General features: G+C 40.7%; 1 protein-coding gene across 2 annotated transcripts; it reads right to left on the bottom strand.

Annotated features, from left to right (window-relative positions):
• Positions 1-376: 376 nt before the first annotated feature.
• Map9 (microtubule associated protein 9) lies at positions 377-25587 on the bottom strand. Of its 2 annotated transcripts, none has more exons than XM_010627979.3 (14): positions 25416-25587; positions 24983-25131; positions 23862-23943; positions 23401-23721; positions 20690-20913; positions 14838-14934; positions 12191-12438; positions 11022-11095; positions 9976-10144; positions 9146-9235; positions 7622-7786; positions 7354-7499; positions 7049-7181; positions 377-4298 (listed from the first exon to the last, which is right to left on the bottom strand). In XM_010627979.3, exons 2-14 carry the CDS (start codon positions 25055-25057, stop codon positions 4179-4181), a joined length of 1944 nt encoding a protein of 647 aa, XP_010626281.1. In that variant the 5' UTR covers positions 25058-25131; positions 25416-25587; the 3' UTR covers positions 377-4178. The 2 variants fall into 2 exon arrangements, with proteins under 2 accessions (XP_010626281.1, XP_010626282.1); XM_010627980.3 differs by having other exon boundaries at positions 25430-25587.
• Positions 25588-25593: the final 6 nt, after the last annotated feature.

Raw genomic sequence — 25593 nt, 5'->3', positions numbered from 1 at the left:
CTGGGAGATGGGAGCATGGGTTGTTCATTGTCATTTTCAGATTATTTATAATTATCTTTATAATTTATGTAGTAAAAAATCAGGTTTATATCCAAATTCCAGATAAAAATTAGTGTTTTACCCTTTAATTTTTAATTAAAAGTATAACAACACATTATGATTTATTTTTATCTTTAGTGCATAAAGAAAATCCACACATTTCTTAACACTATGAAAAGAGATTTTGGCACATAGTCCACAAACAGTATCACTCAGTAAAATAAATCTTGAATAGTTGACTTTAATAAATTATTACTTGAAAATGTGTTATCTAAAAGTAGACATTAAATACATTTTCCTCATTAATTTCTAAAACATTATAAATTTAATACCAAGAAACTTTTCTACCTAAATTAACATCATACAAGTACATGTAGCATACATATTCCAAAATCATATGATCACATGACATTTAAAATAAAACAACTCAGAGAACCCTTCAGTTTAGTGTTTATACATTTTATTATTCTGTGGGCCAGTGTAATTTGGAAAATTGGTAATATATGTTTTGTGTAGAGTGGAAGGATATGGATTTAAACACCTTTTAATATAGCACTATTAAAATCTGAACCAAGATTCAATCAGGGGAATACAAGTTTCTTGTCCTAGTTTATTTGGGGGATGATTTTGGCTAAAGTGCTCCCTCCCATTTTGTGAACATCCTTTTCTTTATTGTTTCTCAGCCAAGATGTAAGAGATTTCACTCTTTACTACATTTTAAATAGCAGTGTCAGTGTCTACACAGCTTTGATCTAGGGGGAGCAACGGAGGGAAAAGAGGAGCCCTGAGAACCACCACACTCTGAGCTGACAATGAGAGAGCAGAAGCGAGCCAAAGCCAGTGTAGAAGTTTGCCAGGTTAGTAGTTTACAACACTGGGAGAACAACAGCAAGAGTACAACTGAGCACTTGGTACGAGCAGTCAAAGTTGTGCAGAATTGGTTTATTCAATTTAGAAACAGAGTTTGGACCAGATTTATTAAATCGTCAAAACCCCATTCAGATGTGCAGTTCGATCACACTAAGGCATGTGTTACTTTGGATGCCTAATAGTCCCATCCTGCTTTGACAGTAATGTTGGTTTTGATAAAGTTGAAAGCAAAAACGAGCTAAGATTTTCAAAGTGTGATGCAAATGCAAATCTCAGGAATATTGTTATTTCATGAACAGTTGTTATTTTAAGAAAACCTTAACTTCTTTCTGATCTAAAGTGCTATACTGGTTCTTTTTATTTATGTAACATTACACTTTTCTTGGTTATAACTTTAATTTCATGTAAAGGTTTCTATGTGTTGATAAAATATCTTTTTATCTCTGGACACCTAATTCAATATAAGCAATGCTTAACAGTCTAGCCTGGTAGGCATTATGTTTGGTACTAAGGGGGCATATGGATCATATGAGAGGTCCTCAACTACATTTATATTAATATTTAAATTCATGCTTCAAAGGAAATTTTCAGCAACTTTAAAAATATTTGTAAAATTCATACTTTCTTTCAAATCTCAGCATTGAAATGCTCAGTGTAATTTACAAAACTACGATAACAGGATTGTACTGTTCTTTATTTTAATTAAACGTCACTTCATATTATAAATTAATACTTGAGAGAAGATATTTACACTGATATTTTACACCATCTAAGGAAATATGAGAAAACCACTGTCCTTAAATAGATAAATACATTCATGAGAATATTATCAGGCTTGATTCTCCCCTTTGGATTTCAGATTTTGGATTTTAGAAGGTAACAAACAGTGCAGTACTGGGCTGTTGGCCACCTCCCCGCTCAGCCTATTCCTGCTACAGAAGATGGAGATTCATTCAGCCAGACAATTTCAGTACACGTTGAGCGCAAGCTGCTGTAAACAGGAAGCGTGCACTATTACGACGACAAAAATCCCCACCCACGTTGGAGGGTGATGACTTGCTGTCTCTGTGAACACCTTCACTTCTGTTTCATCTTGCCTCAGAGGCAACCCTCAGGAATCAGTATTTAGTTTCTTTTAGGGCCCAGTACAAGGCAGCGCTCTGTTCTCTTTCGAATAGTGCAGCCTACACTGGACCGCAGAGCCAAATCCGCGCCGCCACCCCTGCCTGTGACAGTCATCTCGGTCACAGAGAGGGGAACGGAGGGCTCCAGGCAGGAGAAGACAACAGCAATGAGTATTATGTGCTCATTATGTTGGGTCACAGTGCTACACATATTAATTAATCCTGTGCAATTCTCACAATTTAATAAGTAATAATAAGCCATTCAGTACAAGCATGTAGAGACAATGATCAGGAAGTTTCGGTAAATAATGTGAAATCTATGCCAACACATTTATGGTCCTTCTTCCCCAAAGCACTGTATCTCTTCCTGTTTCTCCTTTTACTTCTCTGGGACTTGCAAATATATTTTTAGCTCTGAATATCTAACTCAACAAAAGAAACACTTCACAAGCTCTGCTGGGAGGCCCTCTGTTGGAACTGTCGGGGTTGTGGGACAATGAGAAAGCTCCTGTCTCTCATGCTGATGAGTCCTACTGCTGGACTCACTGCAACTGCAGGAAGTATTCTCCTCGTTGGCAGCATAAAGAGGCTTCTTAGTTTTATCTATGAAATACTTATTTCCATGATATAATCTTACAAAGCAATCCGGGACATCTTAGCTTGCAATACACTGCAGCAAAAGGCTGATGCTCAGTGTGTCCTCCAATTGTTTGCAATCTCGAAGCCTACATGGCATCAAGTGCTGAGTTCTCTGCACCCTAATACTAGAGGCAAGATATCCAACTTCTCAAAATTTTTCAAATCCTCATTTCAGCGCACAGATTTAGTGAGGTCCACTGCCTCTAATGACTGGCAGTTACTTCTTCCGGGACGGATATCTATGGATAGCAACACAGGATTTTAGACTGAGAGTTGAAGTGTGTGCAAAGCTGACTAATGCAGGGGCCGACAGGCTCCAGAACGAGCACTCACTCAGTCCATCAGTGAGAACTGGTTTGGATGCAGTCACACACTGCTTGTATGGCAGATTTTCTGGTTTTCCTGGACTTGGTGTTTCTATCTGCAACGCCTAACCTGAAGGGTTATAATTCGTAAAGATATTGGATAAACAGTCACTGTATCATTTTCATCCACCGTCTCCACATTGCACAGTTAACTAAAGCAGTATTTCAACTCTGAGAGCAGACAATTGGTTTGTCTTAAAATAAATGACCAGGTCCAGTTAATACAAGAATGTGCAGATATCAAGTAAATAAATAAAGGTTCTTCGGATATCTTCTACAGATTTACCTCCCCATTCAGCTGACTTCTACATTGATACAGCTCTGGATCAGTGAAGAAGAGCAACACTCTCATCACGCTATCGCTTCAGAGTAGAAAATGAGATAATGACCGTGACCTTGGTCATTGCAGAATCTCCGTAACCAACATGTGCATCACTGCCATGAAACTGATGTCTTTTGGTATCACTGAAGTAGTAAACAAGGTGAGATGAATCGAGAAAGAAAAATTCCAGAGGTGAGGTAATTACAAAGTGACTGTGATTGTCATTTAAGCCTTGAGCAGATAAAGTGCACTCCTATTAAAACATAAGGCAACATTCTTAAATCAAATGCCTTGCAACTCATAGTTCTACTGAACTCTCGCCTCAGTGTCCACGTTTTTAACTTGAACAGTGCAGATGCAACTTCTTAGAGTAGTTTTAGAAGAGAGCTTGAGGAACATGCTGCCCAGGGACACTCACTCCTTTAAACCCCGAATCCAGACGTACAGCCACCCACGAACCCAATCATTTCTGGGGTTATCATACCTGGATGAGGTCCCTTTTATTCCTGGGAGTCAGCATACTTAAATAACACGCAGAGTTTAGTGAAGGCGATCACTTGGAATGTCACCTGGGCATGACAAACCTTTATTCATTCTGAAGGCAGGAGCAATCTGATACTAGCTTTTCATTTAGGCAGTTTATCTACAGTTGAAAAAATACTTTCAGCGACCAAACTCCAAAATATCTTTTCCATTGTCAGTGGAAGTGCCTCGTGTTTAGTTAAAATAGAATCTTATAACTACAAAGGACTGAATGAATGGCTTTTAAACCCATGGCTAAAATTGGTTGCTGGGTAAATAATTTAAGGACTGAAATTATCAAAACATTTTTGAAACCACAGTTCTTGGAGGGCTCCAGGGAGGAAGGTCCTCACTTTCAAGAAAGACATGCCGTTTCTTCTGTTTTCGTTGGATTCTTTCCTGCCTTTCTTTCTTCTCCTAAAGAAAAAGCAGAAAGCTATAAACGTACATACAACTAGTGAACATCATTTTTAAATGAGGTTACTTGCTGAGGACAAAAAAGTCCATTGTATTTATATATCATTTCCTACTTTAGTTGTTTATGAAGAAATACAAACAAGCGATGTTGCTAATTTATATGCACATTATCAATTGGTACAAAGGTCACCTCATTTTTTAAATATTAAAAATTAAAATAGGACAAAAAGCCATGTGATACAAAGATAATAATTATTGGAAGGTGACTCTGAGACCTTCAGCTTCTCTGAAGTAAGTTACTAAGTGACCTTTTGAATCTTCTGTGCCAACAAGACATGCCGAATGGTTTATAAGTAGTTGAAAATTCAGCTTAGTATTTCTTTGCTTATCATTGAGCTTTAGAAAAATTTCAAACATTTCTTTAGGCCTTTTGTACGCTTTCCACTGAATTATTTGGCCTGTTTAACCAAATATCAGTATTTTTAATTTTCAGCAATTTTTGTACTTTCAAGAAATATCTTTACTTCAAACATTTTACCCTTTTTAGTTCTTAGCTTTTGTGAAATATGTACTTGGAAATGGGTCAACCATGGAAAACTGTTTAAAGGCCAACAGAATTAAAACACGAGCTCCACGATTTGCCCTGAGAGAGCACCACAAGCAGCCGTTTCCGAGGGGCGCCCACCCCTGCCCGCATCTTTCCCCTCTTCACCTTCACTCTGACCTTGAGCCTCATCAACAATGCAGGGCGTCCCCTTCCTCATATACTGACTCCTACGCACACGAGAGCAGTGTGATTCTGAGGGATTCGGAATTTCCACCCAAAGGAGCTGCACGTCTGCGTGGAAACGTTCCGCCTCGCTCGAGTTGGCGAGACCTAGGTACAGGACGCACGGCTCTCCCTCCAGCGCAGAATTCCAGTCCATGCACATCAGCGGTTCCTACTCTTTTCCACTCAAACATAATGCTCTATGCACATCCTCGTCTGCCCCCTTGGGTATGACTTAGGTTTTTCCTCAGCATGTATGCAGGAGAGCAAAATTGCTGCTTTGTAAGCTACACAAATTCGACTTTGCTGGGCGACGCCAAAGGTGGTTCTGAGGCAGTGCCGGGGCTCACCCTCCTGTGGGTGCCCACTGTCATTCTGTTCCGATGTGCAGACTGGACAACTGTCCTGTTCATTCTTAATGATTTTGTATTCCCAAGATTCTTATTCCTAAGAGATCTGGTAAACAGTGAACTATCCTCTTTGGATTTGTCTACTGTTCAGCATTGCGTATTTTCCACATTAATGCTTTTGGTGTTTATTCTGCTGTAAGGCAATGCTCTGAAGCGATTTTATGTCCAAATGTCACATAAACCCCAGTTGTAGAGCTGCATGCCTCCGCTGACCTGGGTCACCTCACCGCCCTCACATCCTTACACTGACCAGCCTCAAGGCGTCCTAGTGGCCTACTGTCCCGATGGTGCCCTGGTGCCTTATTTCTGTATGGCTGCTAACTGCTGGGCACTGAGCCCATGCGGTCCATGAAGAGAGTGACCATAAAACCCAAACACACAGATACTGCCCCTGTCCCCCAGAGAACTTTCAAACCGACAGATAACAAGACAGAACTTCCAAATGGTATGCAAAAAATTAATAAATATGTATTGATACTTTACAGTAGAACTGTATCTTAGTTGACATCACCAAAATGTATGTTCTATAAATATATTGAAACCAAACGTATGTATACAAGATGCATTAGAAGTAGACAGTGAATGTTTAAAAAAATGTATGTAAAAGACACACTGATTAATCTCCTTCAAAATACTCCACTTTGCTTCAAACACTCTTATCCCCTTTCCACTTTCTGCAGCAGTTCTAGAGGTCCTCATTTTGTGGTTTTTATGAGATATGATTAAAAAGTACAGTAACAGCTGCACAGTGTCATCCAATGAAGTCAGGCTCATAAAAACGTACAAATCTGGCACAAATGTGAAACTGCTGGCTCTTTCCCAGAGTCCCAGCGATCACGAAGGTAAACATTTAGAATCAAAACGGGACAGAGGTACAACTGAAGACACTCAGGAAACACTTGCAGAACTGCTTCAGAAACAGCAAGAAGAGTGAGAGAAGCACATTCACGGTGCGGGGGGACCTCTGAGGGGGATTCATGGCTATGTTCCTTTTACTGTCATTTATTTGTTAAAAACTTTGAACAGTTACCCTATTGTTCAATCCCACATTTGTATATGGTAGAGTCCAGCTGGATATTTTTACATTCAAACCTCAAACCTGCTCTTTCATTAAGAAACACCTATAATAAGTCCTTTATCTTGCGGTCATGAGAAATACAAAACAAATTTAAAAATGGAATAAGTTTCTCACCATTAAATTCAATGTTCCTGTGAGTCATGTCAAGTTCACCTAAAATAACCCAGTATACTCATTAGTACACTTGGCCTTCTGCCTAAGAGGGCAGATGTAAGAAAAGGAGTAACAGGAGGGAGGGGCCGTGATTCAAGGGTGGGGAGAAAGGCAAGGAAGAATATTTTAAGTGAAATTTAATCTTGGGTGCCGGGGGGAACAGGCACATTAATAGAATTAGTAAATCAAAGAAAATACAAAACATGCAAGGGGAAGGAATAAATTTAACAGGCAGCTTCTGGGAGAAACAGTAGGTATGGGGCAAAAAGAACTGAATTAGGGGCAGAAAAGGAAGGAAAAAGTCGAATAAAAACACAAGAGCATTAACAACAACACATACCAGCCACTTTTCATACTGATCGACGGCTTGTTTATCTTTATCATTTTTCTCAGCTCTTTTCAGTTCTTCCATTCTTCTCTCATTTATTTTCTCTTTTCCCCTTTGCTTAAATAAAGCTTCCTTTTTTTCATTCCTATGTAGAACAGTATAAAACACTTGAAATTGAAAGGAGACTATGTAACAAAGCTTTCCTCATACAGCTTTGGCAGTATAAAACTGGGGCATCATTAAATCTCAAATGAATTTAGAAAAGCCTGATATGCTGTCAATTTCACATCTATCAAATGCTTGTTAATTTGGATTACCATTTTTCAACAGCGGTTAAGTTTTCTTTCTTTTTCTCAGCAACAGTTTCTTCTTCTTTCCGTTTCTTTGCTCTTTCATATTCTTTCTCCTTTTTATTTTTCTCTTTAAGATATTCCAACTTCTTCTCTTTCCATTTTTCAAATGCCTGGAAAAGTTCATAATAATTTTTTTTACTTACTATGAGTATTATAAAGTGAGTAAAACTAGGGCTCGTCATTTTGGTCTCATCTGTCTAAATGCAACTGAGAGCCAGGAACCCTTGCGTACTTGCAGTGCCTCTCCTTTCCTTGCTGCGTTCTCTTCTTCTTCAGCTTTTCTCTTGTTTTTTTCCTCAAGCCTCTTTTTGGCAGCTAGTTTCTTTGCTTCCTTTTCTTTCATAGCTTTCCAGGCCTCAAATGATGCTATTGCTTCTTCTCTCTTAGCAGCTTTTTTCTATTTTGGAAAAAATAATAGGCAGATAAATATGCATGCGTAAGCAGGCAGAAAAACAGATATGGATATCAAAGATATTTATTGTGAATCCCTTGATATTCATTATACATAGAACTTAAGTTTTAAGGTAGAAAATTTATTTAGATTGATTTGAATGAGTTAATTTATTAAAAAATGTTATCCAAATTATTCACTGCATTTTAAGTGACCTTTTCCAATAGTGTTTATCCGGTATTGGCCTATTATTCACAAGAAGAATGAGATTATTTTTAAAGTTCCACTAAAAATGTTACCAAAATAAACTCCAGTAGTCTGAGTGGTACTGTAAAAGTTGAGAAAAATTTTAAAAGTTATACAATTATAAAGTTGTCATTGAATTGGTCAAGTCAAACAGTAAGGAATAAATCTTTTGTTTGAACCCCACTTTTGAATAATGTTGATACAAAAAGTTCTTACTTCACAAATAAATACTAAAAAAAAAGAAAAAAAAAAAGGGCTGGAGATTTAGCTCAGTGGCTCTGCTGCCTGCCTCGCAAGCGCAAGGACCTGAGTTCAATCCCCGGTACAAAAAAAAAAGGTTGAAAATCTGTGCTAGACTGGAAAATATGTAGGTGACTCTGCATCATGTATGATATTTTACTTAACTTCAATCTAATGTTACAACATCTAATATTTGCTGCAAATATCGCTTAACATTATAGAGACACCACTGCATCACAAGGGCTCAGTACTCAGAAGTAAAAGCCCCGCCTACCCGCAGCACGGCACAGCCTTGGACCAGGTGAGAAGGGCTGGGAATGGGGGGTCCATCATGGCAGAACCGGCAGACGGACAGTGCAGGACAGGCTACAGTCTGGCAACTCTGAGACGTTCCTTCTAAAGCCTTTTTGTGCTGAATAGCACAGTAAGCATTTGCTTTAGAAGGGAGCAGACCTGAGGAGGTTGAGGGAGAAGGAGAAGAGGGAGACAGGGCAGGGAGGCAGCTCAGAAGCTCAGGTGTAGGCAGGACTGGCAGACACATTAGGACTCAAAGCGGAAAGGAGGAAAACCGAAGACAATGACTGAGGACCCTTTATGTTCTAGGCCAGCTTCTAGCTGAAGTCAACTTTTAGAAGTGAAGTGAGTTAGGTGGTCACAAGCAATAAATTCGTAATTCACCAGTACACATGAAGATAAAATAAAAACTTCTGTGTCTCTTTTTGCACGAAAAAGTTATGTCAAATCAAAATATGCAATACATAAACTATTATAAAGAATTTAAAAATTAAGTCTTTTACATACAAGTTAGCTCACCATTTTAAAAACAACTGATTTAAAAAGGTTAAATATTCAGAAATTCACTTCCTTATTTCACCATACCTGTTCATTTTGGATTCTTAAGTTTTCACTTTCAATCCTTTTTATTCTGTTCTTATTGTGTAAATATACATTTTTCTTTTCCAACCACTCCTGTGAGAATAGGAAAAAGGTTATATGATATTCAAAACTGTTCAAATGAAGTAGAATTCTCATTTATTTATGAAGTAGTTGATTAAAACTTTCAGAAGAAAAACATAAAATTCATAAATTTTTTACAAACTAGTGTCATTTTTTCTTTTGCTGACACATATCTGATAAATCTAGATCCATAAAACCTAAGAAAACACTATGCGTATGATCATACGTATATGAGCCTCTGCAGCGGTGAGAATATAAACATCAAACATCGAGTGTGAAGGCTATAACCATGTTGGCTTTTCTCTCTCAAGTGCCCATGGGCATTTTTCCAAAATGTATTTTTTTGTATAATGAACACTACAAAGAAGACTTTTATTGGAACTATGAAAAATTAGGAAAGCCTTCTGAGTAAGTCTAGCAGGATCACAGGAAAGAAAATTTTCAAACACCCTTTTTGCCCCTAAATAACACAAACTTTAAGGACAAAGGGGATAAATGCACATAGACTGCACAGGGCTTTGGTTTCTGCTGTATTTCTATAAACTGTAACAGCATGTTTTCTTTCCTCAAAAGCAACTGTGATCAGTTAAAGTGTGGAAGCAAAAACTTTAGTAGAACAGCTCTGCGTTGTTCACGCATTGTGAGGGGAAATCTTTCCCGATACAATTAAGGATTAAACTGCCACTCCTGACAGTCACCTATTCTCTGATAAGGAGGTAGCCTTGAGCAAGTGGTCCCTGTTTCCCTTTTACCTGGTAAACAGCTGCCCTGATGTGATCCGCAGAGTCAGGCTCCAGGTTCTGTTTCTGTGAAGGCTTCTGGTCTGAGACTTTCAAAGTCCCTAAGCAGTGGGAAGAGGCAGAGGGCCACGGAGTCCTCCCTGCAGAACCGGATTTCCTCACAAACTCAGAAGTCATTAATCTGAGGAGTTCCAAATAAATCAAGATAGAGTACTTTAACTTGTTAGAATATGCAGCTATCATCCTTGAGAACTACATTATAACTTCATTTAATAAATTACAATGACTTTGAAAGTGATGTAGGTAAAAAGTCTTTCTTACTACATTAAAGTCCTACTTACTATAATGTAAACTGTATAGCTTTAAGTTATAGACCTTTAAAGTGACTAATTTTAGGTGTTATTAATTAGAGCCTCTTAAGGAAGTACAGACCACATCTGAAATTACATAAAAAGAGCAAGATGAATAAAGTGGGTTTATTACTCTTCTAATGTTTTCTTGTACCGTTTTGTTACAGGAAACCACTCATACAAAGTTATACAGAATGGTACCCTGTGTTTGTGAGGCTGATGGGAAGAACCAGTGTACCCTTTGCTTTGGTGAACGTAATGACGGGCTGCAGTGACTCTCCCTCACTTGCCTGCTGGCTCTGCTGCTTTCCTGCTACAGCTGCAGAATGGGCCGACACACAGGGACAAAAGTGCCCAGAGAGCTTCAAATACGCACTTCCTACCATGCATCTGCAGAACAAGCTGCTGGCTGTGCTCTGCTGGATAAAAGCTCAAGATTCAGAAGGCTGTGGTCGGCCCTTGTGAGTTACGACCTTCGTCTGCACAGCACGGGTGAAGCTGCGCAGTTTTACCCCATTAGAAGTCCCCCGCGTCCGCGCGGCCTAAGGACTACGGACAATTTTTCATGCGTTAGGGGTTTTAATGAGTTTCATACAATGGAGATAAGAGTAAACTGAGTAATGCCAAATGCAGTTTGTTTTATGGAATTAAATTTAAATGAGTTCTGCTAAGAATGCTAACCCTAAGTGAGCACACTGGCAACTTTACCTGGCAGAGGCACTGGATGCTCTATTATTAGGTGTTGACTTTTTACTCTTCATGTTTCTATCTTCGATTGCTTTCTAATAAACAGAAAATTCCACAGATAGATTAGTCACCATTAATGATCAGTTAGGCTTGGAGCCTACACTGTCTGTAAGTCAGTGGCTTTTATCTGTCTAGTATGCGTCAAGCACAGCAGGCGCTGGGGACAAATCAGTGAATGAGATTCCACCAAGGACACCAAATTTCAAAGAGGGGTCACTGACGATCATGTAAACATGATTCATGAAGGAGAAACACAGGGACAGTGACAGTGGCGAGTCCCCGGAGCAGGCCTAGGGACTGCTTCCCTCCTAAGGGAGGGGGTGCGTCTGAGACAAGCACAAGGTGAGTTGAGGGGGCGTGGAGGGGGGGCGTGAGGAGGTGGGGGACCGGGTCTTCTCACGATGAAAACCAACAGAGGGGCCTAACTCTTCCGCGTCACACAGAGCAGGAGGTGGGCAGGACTGGTGAGGGGATGCGGGCATAAGGCTTTTCCCAGAGAAGGGAGCAAGGGGGCTGCACCCGGAACTTTCTCCATCAATTTCAATTATTATGAAAGTGCCATTCCATCACCAGGATCTCAGCCACCACTGTGAACCTCCCGTACCAACAGATAGTTACCAGCTAACTGCAGGTATAAGAGACAAATACTACATTCAAGAGAAATAATGACTAAACATGCTACAGCACCAATTTTGAAAGCACGGTACTTGGGTACAATCTAATGCTGGACAAGTGTCCCGCATACAACAAATCTGTTCCTAAGAATAACTGTCTATTTACGGACACTGACAATCTTTTCTAAAAGATTTTCATTAAAATGCTTTAAAATTACATTAAAATTTCACTAACTCAAAACCTCAGAAAGTGGTCCAGGTAGCTGAAAACCTACAGAAACCTACTGTTGCAGGCATACATTTCTGAGAAATTTTAAGTACATTTTGATCATGCACCTCAGGTAAAACTGGGTTTTATGAACTGATGATTTTTCTGCTGACTCAAGTAAGAACTATTTGACCGTGCACCTCCACTGGTGAAAGGTGAGACTTCCATGGGTGATGGAAAACAGAGCATTTTAAAGTTCCAGCTCAGGGCTGAAGCTTAGTTTGAAAGGTGTGAATTTATGGAAATACCTGGGCAGGTGCCACTGCACTGACAGGCACCGAGGTCCTCTGGGATTTAGACAGCAGGGGAGCAGCTGTTATGTCCTCCTCTGCCCTCGCTCCACCTTTCCGCTTCTCTTCCTCAGGGTCAGCAGCAGCCAGGTCGCTTTCCGTGGGTTTCTCAAGTTCAGGGGTAACACAGTCGACCAAAACTGCATTCTCCGCATTTTCATTTAATTTCAAGGAATCATGGTTTTCAGTGAATTCTCCATTCTGATCTGTTTTGAGAAAGAACAGTAGCACTGAAATCTTTTGAATTAATAAAACCAGATAATGGGTTCATTAACTTTCCTTTAAATGAAGACTGTGTAATCTTTTTTCTTGCAAAGTAAAATATGATGAAAAAATCATATTAAAATTTTTAAAAAAATGAGATCTGTGAGAGCAAAACTGGCTATTTAATGAAGCATTTGGCAAAATTAATTATTTGAACAAAACATATTAACAATTAAAAAGGAATAACTACTCCAAAATGACAGGCCAAAGGGCTTGTGGAGGTTCAAGTAAAATAACTATGATAGCAGTGTTTGTTCAACACTAAAGCCTACCATATTTCCCTGAAAATAAGGCTCTTACATTAACCTGTAAAAGACACAGCAGGGCTTATTTTCAGGGAATGCCTCATTTTTTTCATTTATTCCTTTTAAATCTGCCATTAAATCGATTGCCGATTGAAGATTTATGAGAGGAGCGGTAACAATGACGACATGTAAGAATGACGGTCCCCACAAAAGCGACCAAGAACAGGGGGCATCCAAATTCAGGCAACGCTTCACTTCACACAAGCGCATCAAGGACGTGCGTGGTAGTGCACGACACACTGAATTAGGAAGATTCACCGGCCTAGGTGCGCATGCCACCTGTGTGCTGAGCCTGCGCTCTGGCTGGGCCCTGGGCAGTAAGTTCCGAGCTCGTCTGTTTACTTTTGTCCGAGGCGCCCACTTGGGATTTACAGATACTGATTAGAGTTTATGTTCTCATTTAAGTATTAATGTTAATATTATTTACGTTTCGTTATGTATTCTCATATTATGATCCCATACGTCTTTTGTGTGCTGCAGCAGACATACTGAACGACCGTCGGGCTCAGGATCTTCACTGGGGCTTATTTTGGAGTAGCATATCCTAGCAGCACCCTGAAAAATCACGTCAGGGCTTGTTTTCCAGCTAGGTCTTATTTTCAGGGAAATCGAATATATGTTCTTAGCTGGAAAAATTGGCTGTAAAGGAGAAAGCGCACACTTCCACACTCCTGCAGCGGTTAGCAGGATGGTACAGACGCAGCCAGGCCCGAGGACCGATAGGACTGCACACTGTACAGGAAGCCAGTCGGGTTGGTGTCACCGGCCTCAGGGCTGTGCTGCTTCAAGCCCAAGGGAGGGAGGGAGGGAGGACCGGCTGGTGCTTAACCCGTCAGTCATGCACTGGCGAGCAGATGGCTCGGTCTGGCCTGTACAGGACCGCTGCCTTTACTAGGGACCTGCTATACTTGGACGCCCAACAGAAAGGAATCCATGTCTCTCTGTGATCACATTTCTGTGAGATCCACCACCTCGCCAAAACACGCATCTTCACTAGGAATCTTAATGCTGCTGCTTCTGTCATGGCCACTGATCTGGAACCTGTTTGGGGGTCAGCAATCTTTTTTCTGCTTTGCTTTTTTGTTTGTTTGTTTGTATTTTTGGTACTGGGGATCAAACTCGGGTCCTTGCGCTTGCGAGGCAGGCCACCGAACCGCTGAGCTACATCCCCGGCCTCAGCAATCTTAAAGTCATCTTACTATTGCAGTTACAGTCACATTTGGAGGGCATCCAGGTGCAATTCATTATTGGGCTGTTTGGTGCTGTTAATTTATTCAGTGAAAAGAACAAAGATTCTGGGGCCAAATATTCAAGCTATGGCCTCGTCACTGGCCTTGGGCATGTTTCCCAATATCTCTGCACTGCAGTTTTTCTCATCTGTAAAATGACAAAGATTACACTATATAGTAAGCACTTACTAAATGTCAGTCATACAGCCACGTCCTAGAAACGACTACGCATTTTAGCTCTTGTTATTGCCGTACGAAGAAAAGAAATAGGAACCGTTCACACCTCACATTTACTACGTGCTCACTAGGGCGCTCTTCTAAGCGCTTCACATGTGCTACTCCTTTAATTCTCACAACTGCCCTTGAGGCAGAATAGCCTTATTATCTGTATTTACAAAATCCGTAAGTGGGTTGGAGCGGCTTGTTACTCCGCTCACACAGCTGTGCCTGGATTGAGATTTCCCCAGACGTTGCGCTGCCTGGGTAGACTACGGTTCAACACACAGGCAATCACAATTCGCCTGACACGGCCACTCCACCTGAGCCTGGACCTGGTCCTGTGGCTAAAATGGACTGTGTCACCTACATTTTCACAACTCCCCTTTCAGACAGGTTCATTTTAAAAGTGGGGAAACTGAGCTGTTGGCAGATTAAGTTCTGCATCTAAAGTCAAACAGTACTGAATAGTCGGGATTGAAACTGAAGCAAAGATTTTCCCTGCAACTGTGTAAAGTGTCATTTCTCTCACACATGAGGTTCTAAGCAATTAGCATTCAAAGATAGGATACAGTAATTGGATATAACCACCTTTTATGGCTGCTTTGTCCTCTGATCCTGCTGGAAAGCATTGTCCTAGGCTTTCTTTAGGGGTTGACGATGACAGGCTTTCTGTAAACAATGGATCCTGTTTTTAAAAGATGAATTTACCATGTGAGATTAGTTCACAAGATTTATGGGGCAATAGCATTATTAAAACTACCTTGTAACTGTGAATTGTGCATTAGCATTAGTCTGCTGGTGAGACAGCAAGAGTGGAAAACCAGTGGAGGCTACTAGGCTGTGCTTTGGAGCCTTTGAAGTCTTTGATATTAAGTGGGGTCCCTAAAAGAGTTAATTTAGTTCTTCACCTGTCATCTCTATTTCAGAGCAATCTCTGCATAGGAAATAGACTTAAAATGCTGGGATCAAAGAAACATTAGTTTATTTAGAACTAATGAAGAATCTAATGAGAGGATCCTGTGAAAGCACAGAAGCTAGAAACCGAAAGAAACAAGCAGAGACTCAAGTTGACGTGCATGACAAAGGAGAAAGAGTTGGAAATGTGTGTCTGACCACGCGCCTGCTCATTAGAAAACACGTTCAGAGGCACGTAACAGAACCTAGAGTCCTCATGTCACTCGTAATATCCTGTATGCAATCAAATGTCACCAAGGAGGTGAAGAAGCAGAAAAAGGTGACTCACAGTCATGGAAAACAACATTATCAAAGAGCAGTCAACAGGGATTCACCATAGGTGAGGCAGTTGTGGTCCTCAGCGAATAAGGACCTTACAGTACTTCCTGTAAATATGATCAGGTATGATAAGGGAAATATCTGCATGTTGGCTAAATAGGGATCCTGTCAGAGACACAGAAAATACAAAAAACAGTGGAAATTCTAGAATCTAATACTATAATAACAAATAAACTCTCACTGGATGCACTTCATAGCAGATCAGAAATCAGGAAAATTCAATGAACTTGAAGACAGCAATATAAATTATTCAACTTGAAAAGCAAAGTCTAAAGATTAAAGAACATGAATAACACCTCAGTGATCAGTGACATATATAAAACTTTTCAATGTGTGCATAATCAGAATCCCAAATGGAGAGGCAAGAAGACAGGATATCAAAAATTGAAAAGCAAAAGGAAAAAGCAAAGACTTCCCGTGTTCATGGAAGGCATCAGCTGACAGATCCTGAGAGCTCCACATACCCTAAGCAGAACTATGGTGAAACCACACCTGGGCATCTTGGACCCAAATTGCCACAACTCAAAGATAAACAAATGTTGAAAAAAATTCTGAAAGCAGGCAGAAAAAATATATATATGAGAATAATAAAATGTGTGATTACTAACTTCTTGACAGGAGTGATGAGAAGCCAGAAACAATGGAAACCTACAAAGAGGTAAGGGTTAAAGAAGGAACTGTATCCAAAAGGATAGTCAGCTAAAAAAATCCTTCCACAATGAAGGAAATTAAGTACTTTTACAGATCAGAAAATACTTAGAAAATCCATTACTGACAAACTCACAATATAAGATAAAAAGAAAATAAATCAGTGTATAAAACTAAAAGGGAAATAATACAAAATCATAACTTGGATCCCCAGAAACTGTACATATATGTCTTTAAGAAATATTCAAAGACCTATTTTTATTAATTCTGTAATCTTAGACAAAGAGTTAAAAAAGCTCATTAAGGAGAAATGATGATGCCATATTACATCAAAGCAGATCTAAAGTACAAGATGATATTACAGTGAATGAGGGACTATGGGTAGCTAAACTGTCGCAAAGTTTCTACGCTAAGTGTGAAATAACACAGGTTTAACTGCCCACTGTGATCATTTATAGACACTATGTTGGAACTCACAGAACAAGTATTAAAAATGTAATGCAAACTGTGATAGCTAAAAAAAGAGTAGAAGAATAAAAATGAAACACTAAAAAACACATGATTAATCTAAAAAAGGGCAGGAATGGAATAACAGCAACAGTACGACGAAGGAGATAAAACAAACATAATGAGGTATTTACATTAATAGAAAACTTAGCTAGGTACAGTGCCTCGTGCCCATAATTTCAGCTATTCAGGAGGCTGAGGGAGGAAGATTGCAAGTTTGAGGACAGTTATTAAGACTGTGTCTCAAAATAAAAAAGTTAAAAAATGATCTGGGGAAGTAGTTCAGTAGTAGAGCTTCCCCGGGATTGAACCAGTACAAATTAATCAATGAATCATAAAAGGATTAAACATTAGAGTTAAAAAGCATACATTAGCAGATTTGATTAAAGGGGACACAAACTCTTATTACATGAAATTCATTTAAAGGAAAAGACACAAGTAGTTTGAAAGGAAAAGTTTAGAAAAATATACATATGCAAACGCTAGTCATAAGTCGGGTGAAGTATCAAACAAAACGAACTGCAGAGTAAGACATACTAACAGAAGTAGACATTTTTCACTGCTAAAGGACCCTAGCATAACGATAATAAGTGTGCAGGTGCCTAGTGACAAAGTTATAAAAGACGGATAGAACTAAAGGAATTACAGACAGATCTCCAGACATAACTGAATCTCTAAGTTGGCAACTGGTAATCAATTAGACAAACATCAGTAAGGAGAGCGCAGATGCGTGTGGCACTACCAACTACTCTGACGGCCCAAGAGAAACAGAAAACATGATCTGCACGCCCCAAGAACACGTGCACTGTGCCTGTGCAAGGGGACTTTCACAGGTTCCCTTAGGCTGGGGTGCAAAGGAGTCTTCAAGCTTGAACTGCTAACATCATTTGGACTATAACAAAATTTATAATCGATAATAAATGTGTATCCAGAGAAGACTCAAATATTTGTAATTAGAGGTAATTGTCACAAAAGAATCAACTGGTCAACAAGGAAATAGGTGAGAAATTAGAAAATGTTATTAAAGAAGTGATAAATACTAAAGACATCTGAAACTTTGGGTTCCTTGTACCTGTCCAGAGAAGGAAGTATACAGTATAGCTTTCAGGGTTTTAATAGAGGGTGAAAGACTCACAATCAAAGAGAAAACTTTCACCTTAAAGATAAGCAAATTAAACCCAAAGAAAGAAAAAGAAATAATAAACACTGAAATCGGTGACACTGGAAACAAATAATAGAGGAAAATTAGCAAAGCCAAAGTTAGATTTTTGAAAAGTTTGAGAAACTAAGCAGCACCTAACAAGATTTAATAAAAACAGACAAAAAAATGTAAATTCACCTACCAGGATTTAATAAAAGAGACAAAATATAAATTATATGTATTAAAGAGTGGAATGTAGTGATAATCCTCTGGTCATCAAAAGCATAGGGGAATATCAGGAAAAAGAGTGTTTAATGAATCTAACTTCTCAGAGGAAAGGGACAAATTTCTTAGACACAAATACCAAAGAGATGAAAAGAAAATCTGAATATCAAAAATATTTCAAAAATGAAATCTAATGCTAAAGACCTCTCCATCAAGAAATTTGAAGTCTGGATAATTTTAGAGGATTTTTCTCTTTTAAGGAAAATGTGATGAACCTTTAATGTCATATTTACCTTTTAGAAAGTAAAGAAGAAAGCACCGTCCCTGACTCATCTGATACAGGTGTCCGATAATAACATTTTCAGGAAAAACATATATATACCACTAGCCTTCATCAATATATATCCAGAAATCTTGACAAAATATTAACAAATTAAATCCCACATACAATATTATGCCTTGATCAAGCAGAATTTATCCCAGGAACACCAGGTCAGGTTAATTCATGTGCACCACTCATACACACGTGCACCCTGTCCAGCTCCGAGAGGCCAGGTCAGAGGCGAGAATGCAGCAGGAAGGAAATGCAGCTCATCTTTCCCACAGCTGGCTGCGATGGCCACAGGACTGTGCTATGGTTTGGGGCTTAAACGTGTCCCAGCCCATGGTCTCATTTGCCCCTGGCCTTGAAGGGGCTACTGGGACCTTGCTTCCTGCTTTCTGTCTCTCCTCACTTCCTGGCCACATGAGGTGAGCAGGCCTCTCCCCCACACCCTCCGGGATGGACTGCGCCACCAATGACCCGAAGAAAAAGGACATGGATTGAGATCTCTGAAACCATGAGCCAAAATAAACCTTCCTCCTTCTGAGTCGATCATGGCAGGTACTGTTATACAGGGACAGAAAGCTGACTAGCAGATAGTGAGGCAGTAAGGGGAGGTGCAGGGTCAGAGGAGAGTTTATACAAAGATAAACAGGATGGAGCACAGCTGGGAGGAGAATGGAACAGTCCAAGGAAGAGCCAAAACTTCTCCATCCAGGAAAGAACAAAAACCTCACGGGAGATCCCAGAGGCAGCAGAGTAAAAGAGGACCCATCAGGCTGTGTAATGAAGAGCGCAGAACATTTAGATGGTTAGAACCAGTGTCCAGCATTAAGATAATAGATGTACATCCTAGGCTATGCTGCAGATACTTGTGCGCATGGGGTCTCCAGATCCCCGCAACACGGAAGCACTTCACGACCTAACGCTAAGAGACAAAGCAGAGCACAGCGAAAAATGTGAATGCTAGTATGACAAATACGATGAAACCACAAATAAAAATATGCCTCAAAGGGAAGAAGCACAGTAAACTTCCTTACTATTAGATGCAGGTCTAGAAGATTAGCTGTTTTTTATTCCATCTCTGTCATGCTAGAAAATAGTATTTAAGGTTAGGTATCTGTTCCCATTTCAATAGTGTCCCCCACATTCAGGCACACCTTATCTGGAGAAAAGTATTGGCAGATGTAATTTGTTAAGATGCAGACATTTGGATGAGGATGGATCCTAAATCTGAAATTTCTTTTTTAGAGAAAGAAGCACAAAGGAAATACACAAGGAGGTCAGGAGGTGATGCAGGCATGGATTGCAGGGTGCTGCCACAAGCCTGGGGTGCCAAGACTTGCCGCAACCTCGAAGGTGATGGGGACCCTCCCTGAAGAGTTTGGGGGAACATGGCCTTGCAGATCTGGGGCTTGACAGAGCATTTCCAGTTTCCAGAACTAAGAGAATCCATTTCTGTTGCACTAGGGCTCCCAGTTTGTGCCAACTGGCTGTAGCAGTGACAGGAAACTAATGTAACATTCAACTGACCAGATAATTATTTTAAATATAAAATAATCATCTTGGTTTCTTCTTTTGGTTTTTAGGACAAATTAAAAAATAGCATGGAGGAGCCAGACAGACAAATATCAAACTGTCAGCCGTACTGGTATAGCTGGGCTACAGCACAAGATTGAGTCACTGGTCTGTTGTGCTTTGCAACACTGCAGGTACACGTTAGAAGGCATCGCTCATTAAGCCAGAGTACAAAGGAGCTCCTCTGTCCTTCTGTGTCACCTCCTGGGAAGCAAATCCCCACACAGCAATACTACAGGTGACAGGCAGAAAGTCAAAGAAGCTAGGACAGGTAACGTGCAGTTCTGTTCCTTGAGCTATCTGAGCAGATTATGCGGGAAAGACGTTCTTCCCTACGTCTCCCTTCTGAAACGTGAGGGGACGTTTGCTTCCCGTGGACACACAACGACAGGAGACAAACGTGCCTGATGAAACCCTGGAGGCTCACGTTTCACCCCACTGTGGCACACCTCGGAAACGAAGGCATGCAACGAATGTCTGATGCAAATTTGTGGACGGAACAGCACCAAATGAGCAAGGTGACACTGACTACTTTCTCCTTAGCTGTAAAGTGGATAAATCTAAAACACATACATAAAAATCCAAGATGGTAAGATATAGACTCAGAAGAGCAAGGCAATTCTGACATTTTACTTCCGTTGAAATTGGGTACGTCTTGCAACCTTCCCTGGGATACAGAGGACTGGATTCAAGAACACAGTTCAGCAATTCAGCAGCAGTGCCCACCTCAACGTCAAGGCTTACAGAGAGTCCGTCTTTCTCAGCTTCTAAGGGTCTCACACTCAGCCCAGGCAGGAAGGAAGGCGCCAACTCCAGGTGGTCACCAAGGGTAGTTTCTTTCTCTTTGCCTAGTTTTTCCTTCTCTTCCACATGGCTACGCTTTTTGAACATGCTCCTTGGCCGAGGTGAAGGCTTAAAACGTGCATCTGTTTCAGGACTGCTATTTTCTGCTAAAAACAGACAAACAAACATTTTAAGGTGAATTTTATCAAAAATAAAAAAAGATCCTGGATCCTACTGGCTTCGAAGGCATCACTGCTGCCGCCCAGCGGCTGTGACCCTCGGCCCCCAGCCCCAGATGAAACTGCAGCTCTTCTCTGTAAGACCCAGTGTCTTATAAAATGTCTAAAATAATGCTGCTGCCCTGAAAGCAGTCGGCACGCACTGGTTTTATCTGAAGTTATCTCTCTAACTTTACGAACTGTCACAGTTTCAAAACATTTCTAAAAATGTAAAACAAAGCAAAACTTTGCCTCTACAAAATGAAGAGATCCTGCCGTAAGCCTGGTTTGCATCCGCAACCCCAGGCCTGGGCACAGTAGGGCTCAGGAAGGGCAATGCTCCCCAGCATGCAATTGCAGGAGAGGCGAGTGCTGCTGTAAACAGGAAGACGGCTCTGGCCTGAGGGAGGGAGAGGTGTGTGACTAGTCAGGTCTCATTCTGCTGGTCCGGTCCGGGAGACCTCCCCGCAGGTATTCAAATTTCAGGGCAAGTTTTCAGCTGGGGTGAGGCCCGGGAGACCACAGTCAGCATATGGGAAGGCCTGGGTTCAAGCCCCAGTGCTGAACCACAAAAAAGAACAAGAAATGTTTCCACAGCTGCAATTCTACCATCCTCTGACAGTTGTTCTGTAAAGTGAGAATCTCGTTACTGAACTTTTTATAAAAGACAAGTAGGAACAGAAAAAACATTCAGGTCTAATATTTTTACAAAAGGTTACTTGCTACCTAGCAGTATCTCACTGCATGAAAAAGAAGAACTTTGAGAAGGATGCGGGTAAGCTCATCAACCACATTCCTTTCTAGGAGTGAATCGTGCATTCATTTACTCAGATGCCCAACAAATGCTACGTTCATTACATTTATTCTGCATCCTGAAGTGTCGAGGAATAATGACTTCTCTGCACTTCGCACAAAAATTCTTCTTCCAGAGGCACTGCCAAATTCTCAGAAAAAGTCTGCATACGTTTTAAAAGTTCAGTTTTACATTTAAGTGTGTAAGACTACCTGATGATTTTTATGTTTCCTGCCCTGAATACATTAGATGCCCAAGTAGAGCATTTAGAAAATTGCTGCCACCTTGTGGTTAAAATATATAGCACTTTCTTACTTATTTTAATTCACCATAACTTTTTGGGTTTTTTGGTACATATGTAAAATTTTTTGACTAATTATCTACCATAAATTTCTATTTGCATAGTTCCACCTGTTTCAGATCCATTTTTAGCTGCTATATGCTCAGATTTTCTTAATAAGCAAACAATTCTACCCTGCTCTCCAGCTGTAGTTCTACTCACGACGTGAGAGGTGCATGCTAGTGAGTCAGTTCTGTGCTCACACTTTGTAGTGTGTGATAGTGAAGGAGATGCATTTAATAGATTCTCAAGACAACTCTGCAGGACAGGAAGAGCAGGTTTAATCCCTGCTTCGGGGGGACAGGGAAACCTACCCTACCTGTTGAAGTCACATATAACGAATGTACAGTGAAGGTTTTCCCAGTGAGTAACACTTTGTTCCAGTGTTCTTTGCTGTGCTTAGATGCTTACCTAATTTCAAATTTAATGATACTGTGTTTGAGAAAAAGCAGTTCTTTAACACATCCTGAAAGTCCCTCTCTGATGTTTTCATTGATATCTAACATGCGAAGTAAAAAACTTTTACCAGCACTGTATTTACTGACAATATAAAGGAAAAGGAGTTTTATTAAGGTTAGCACCAACTAATATTTCCCTTCCAAACCAGGAAGAAAGCAGATGGGAAACCAAGTCCTTAGCCTTACACACTGTGTGACCCGGTGTGACCCTGGAGACTGCGGGAGGCCGGGGGAGCCCTGGTCCCCCTCCAGCCCTCTCCCCCTTGAGCTCAGTAGAATCATGTGGAGGGTTCTTATAATCTCAGATCCCAAAGGAATTTACCCGAGAAAACTAAATTTTGGCAGATTTTCCCATGTAATAAAAGACTATTTTTAAAAAGAGTCTGGAATGCCAACAAACAACATCGCGACAACAAAACTCTCTCCTTTCACTTACACAAATGCTGGAAACATGTTCTGGCAAAATGCTGGTATGGAAATAACAGCTCGGTGTCTGAGGGCCATATGTTGCTCAGGAGCAAGTACTCCAGCGCCTGGGCCCTGGAAAGGACTGCTTTAATCTGCAGGATGAAAGGTCAGAAAGGCTCCTTTCCACTGCGGCTCTATCTCTGCAGCACAGCTTCAGCCTCTGGGCCTGGAGGTGCTGCCAGCTGCTGCTACACAGGCTTCCTGACGCCAGAGCAAATTTACAATGACACAGCAAATGGCAGGCGTCTGCGTGGCCCTGCTGTCCCGGGTCTGCAGGCTGGAGAAGTCAAACCTTTCCTTGTTTTCTTAAATATGCACTTGCTACCATACAAAGGTATTTCTATGAAAAAATGCTACTATATAATCTGACAAATTACCTGAAGAGGTGCTTTTGATTGGAAGAATTCTGGGTTTCGGTTTTATTTTAATTCTCTCATCTTTAACTTCTTGATATTTATTGTGAGATTCGGAGAAGGAATTTGCAGCCACGTCTCCACAGACATCTGGCGCCCTTTCTTCACTGTTCCTGACAGCGGCTTCCGGCTCCTCTCTGCTCACGTCAGTGTCTGATTTCTTTCTTTTCAAAAAACATGGTCGTGGAGAATTCTCCTCCTCATCATCTGATATATGAAAATCATTCATTTTTTTCTTAGCTAAATTTTCATCTACTGAGGTATCAGAAAAATCACCTAAGGAAACTGAAAAATGAACAGGAAAAGTATTTCAAGAGTCTAAACTTTTTTAGATCACATTAGCTAAACAAACAAACAAACAAATGACAACCATAAAGACTGGAATGAACTAGAAATACGTTTACAGGCGTGGCATTCCCACATACCAACGTCACTCTCAAAGTCGTCTGAGTACTCCGAGCTCCTCTGTCGGGCCGAGCGGGCTGTAATTACTCTTATCAGCTCATCCTGAAATGACATAACTCAAGTTAGTTCCCATTCGGACATGGAGGCCTCATATTTAGAATTAATTCTTTAAAAAATACTTGGTGAATAAGTGCTTGCAAACTTTCATTTATCTAACGACCACCCACACCTGCTCTCTGCCACCCAGCCGACACACCAAATATAAGGCACAGCATCAGCACCAGGCCCCTCTGCAAGGGCTCGTAGTTGCACTGCAGCAGGTGGCAGGTCAGTATGTCATGTGCAGGCTGTGACTAGAGCTAAAGAGTAATAAAAGAGTGGGGCACAATCTAAGTGGCTTATTGGAAACTCACGCTTCGGAAGAAACTGGTACTTCTTTGAGGGGGGTGCTGGGGATTGAACCCAGGGCTCCCTGCATGCTAAGTACAAAGTCTACCACTGAGCTATGTTCCCAATCCAAGGCCACTACTTTGTAAGCATACTGCATTATCTTCATTGGCAATGGAAATTTAGTGACTGGGCTCAAAATAATACATCAACAGAAAACACTTAAATGTTATTTTGTTATAGTAGAAAATGGTTTTCACATGAAAATAGAAATTTCGAGTTGCTTTTATGTGTGTAGGTGTGTGTGTGTGTGTACTGGTACTGAACCTAGGGTCTGCACAGTGGGTGAATGACATCCCTCTCCCCCAGTCGTTTTATTTTGAGACAGGTTCTTGCTAAGACACTAAATTGCCCAGGCTGGACTCAAACGAGTGATCCTCCTGCCTCAGCTTCCCAGAGTGCTAGTACTACGGGCAGGTGTCACCAGACACCAGCTTTAAGTTGCTCTTTAACTTTTAATTTAATAAGAATTTGTACTGAGGCTACTTTGGTAGCCTTAAACCCACAAAGAAGGATTTGTAACACCAAAGCCCAAACACCCCAAACACGAGGGCTTATCTGCAGAGCCTTAAAAGGAATATAAGACTACTCTAGCTTTCCACAGGGCCCTTCGTAGAATCACCAAGTCCCAGGTCCTTATACAGCGGTCACACTGTAGAATCATTCAAAATACAAATGCTTTGAAGTATTTTACCTGGAAAGTAGTTCTTTTGGTAACTTTTGGACTCTTCGTATATGCCAAAGTTGTGCTGAAAACTTCGTCAGCCATAGTGTATTTTTCCCTCTACCTCTAGTAAATAGCTAATAAATAGTTGGAGTAATTCATTCAACCTGTGATGGTGGCTGAAATACACGAAAAATACATAATCAGACTTCCTTTGCATGCTTGAAAATTTGTATTAGCGCACCTAGGACCAAAGGGGAAAAAAAAGGAAACCAAAGTGTCTCATGAACACTTAGAAATGTAAATATAGTTCTTGTAAAGAAATAGACACAAAAAATGCCAACGCAAACGAACGTTATTCTAAAACTGTATTGCCACTAGAATAAGGATGAGCAAATAAATTAATGCAGTACGTTAACCGGACAAAACGCTGCCAGTTAATTCAGAACCCCGTCGTCTGCACCTGTCTGCACCCACAAGTGTGGCCATCGGCGGGCGGTCGCGGTAAGAGGCTCGGAGACGCCCAGGCCCGGGTCCTGAGCCCCACGTTTCCCGAGGCCGCCTGGCTCCCTGGCTGCTTGCTGACCGGGCCAGGCCGGGAAGAGGCTTCCGGGAGGCTGTGCGGAGTCACCTTCCCAGCA

This window comes from Fukomys damarensis, unplaced genomic scaffold (assembly GCF_012274545.1).
Source record: "Fukomys damarensis isolate Sample0158 unplaced genomic scaffold, DMR_v1.0_HiC HiC_scaffold_38, whole genome shotgun sequence".
In the NCBI taxonomy this organism is placed as follows: Eukaryota; Metazoa; Chordata; class Mammalia; order Rodentia; family Bathyergidae; genus Fukomys; species Fukomys damarensis.
The sequence above is the reverse complement of the archived record's forward strand: the minus strand, read 5'-3'. Positions and strand labels throughout refer to the sequence as shown.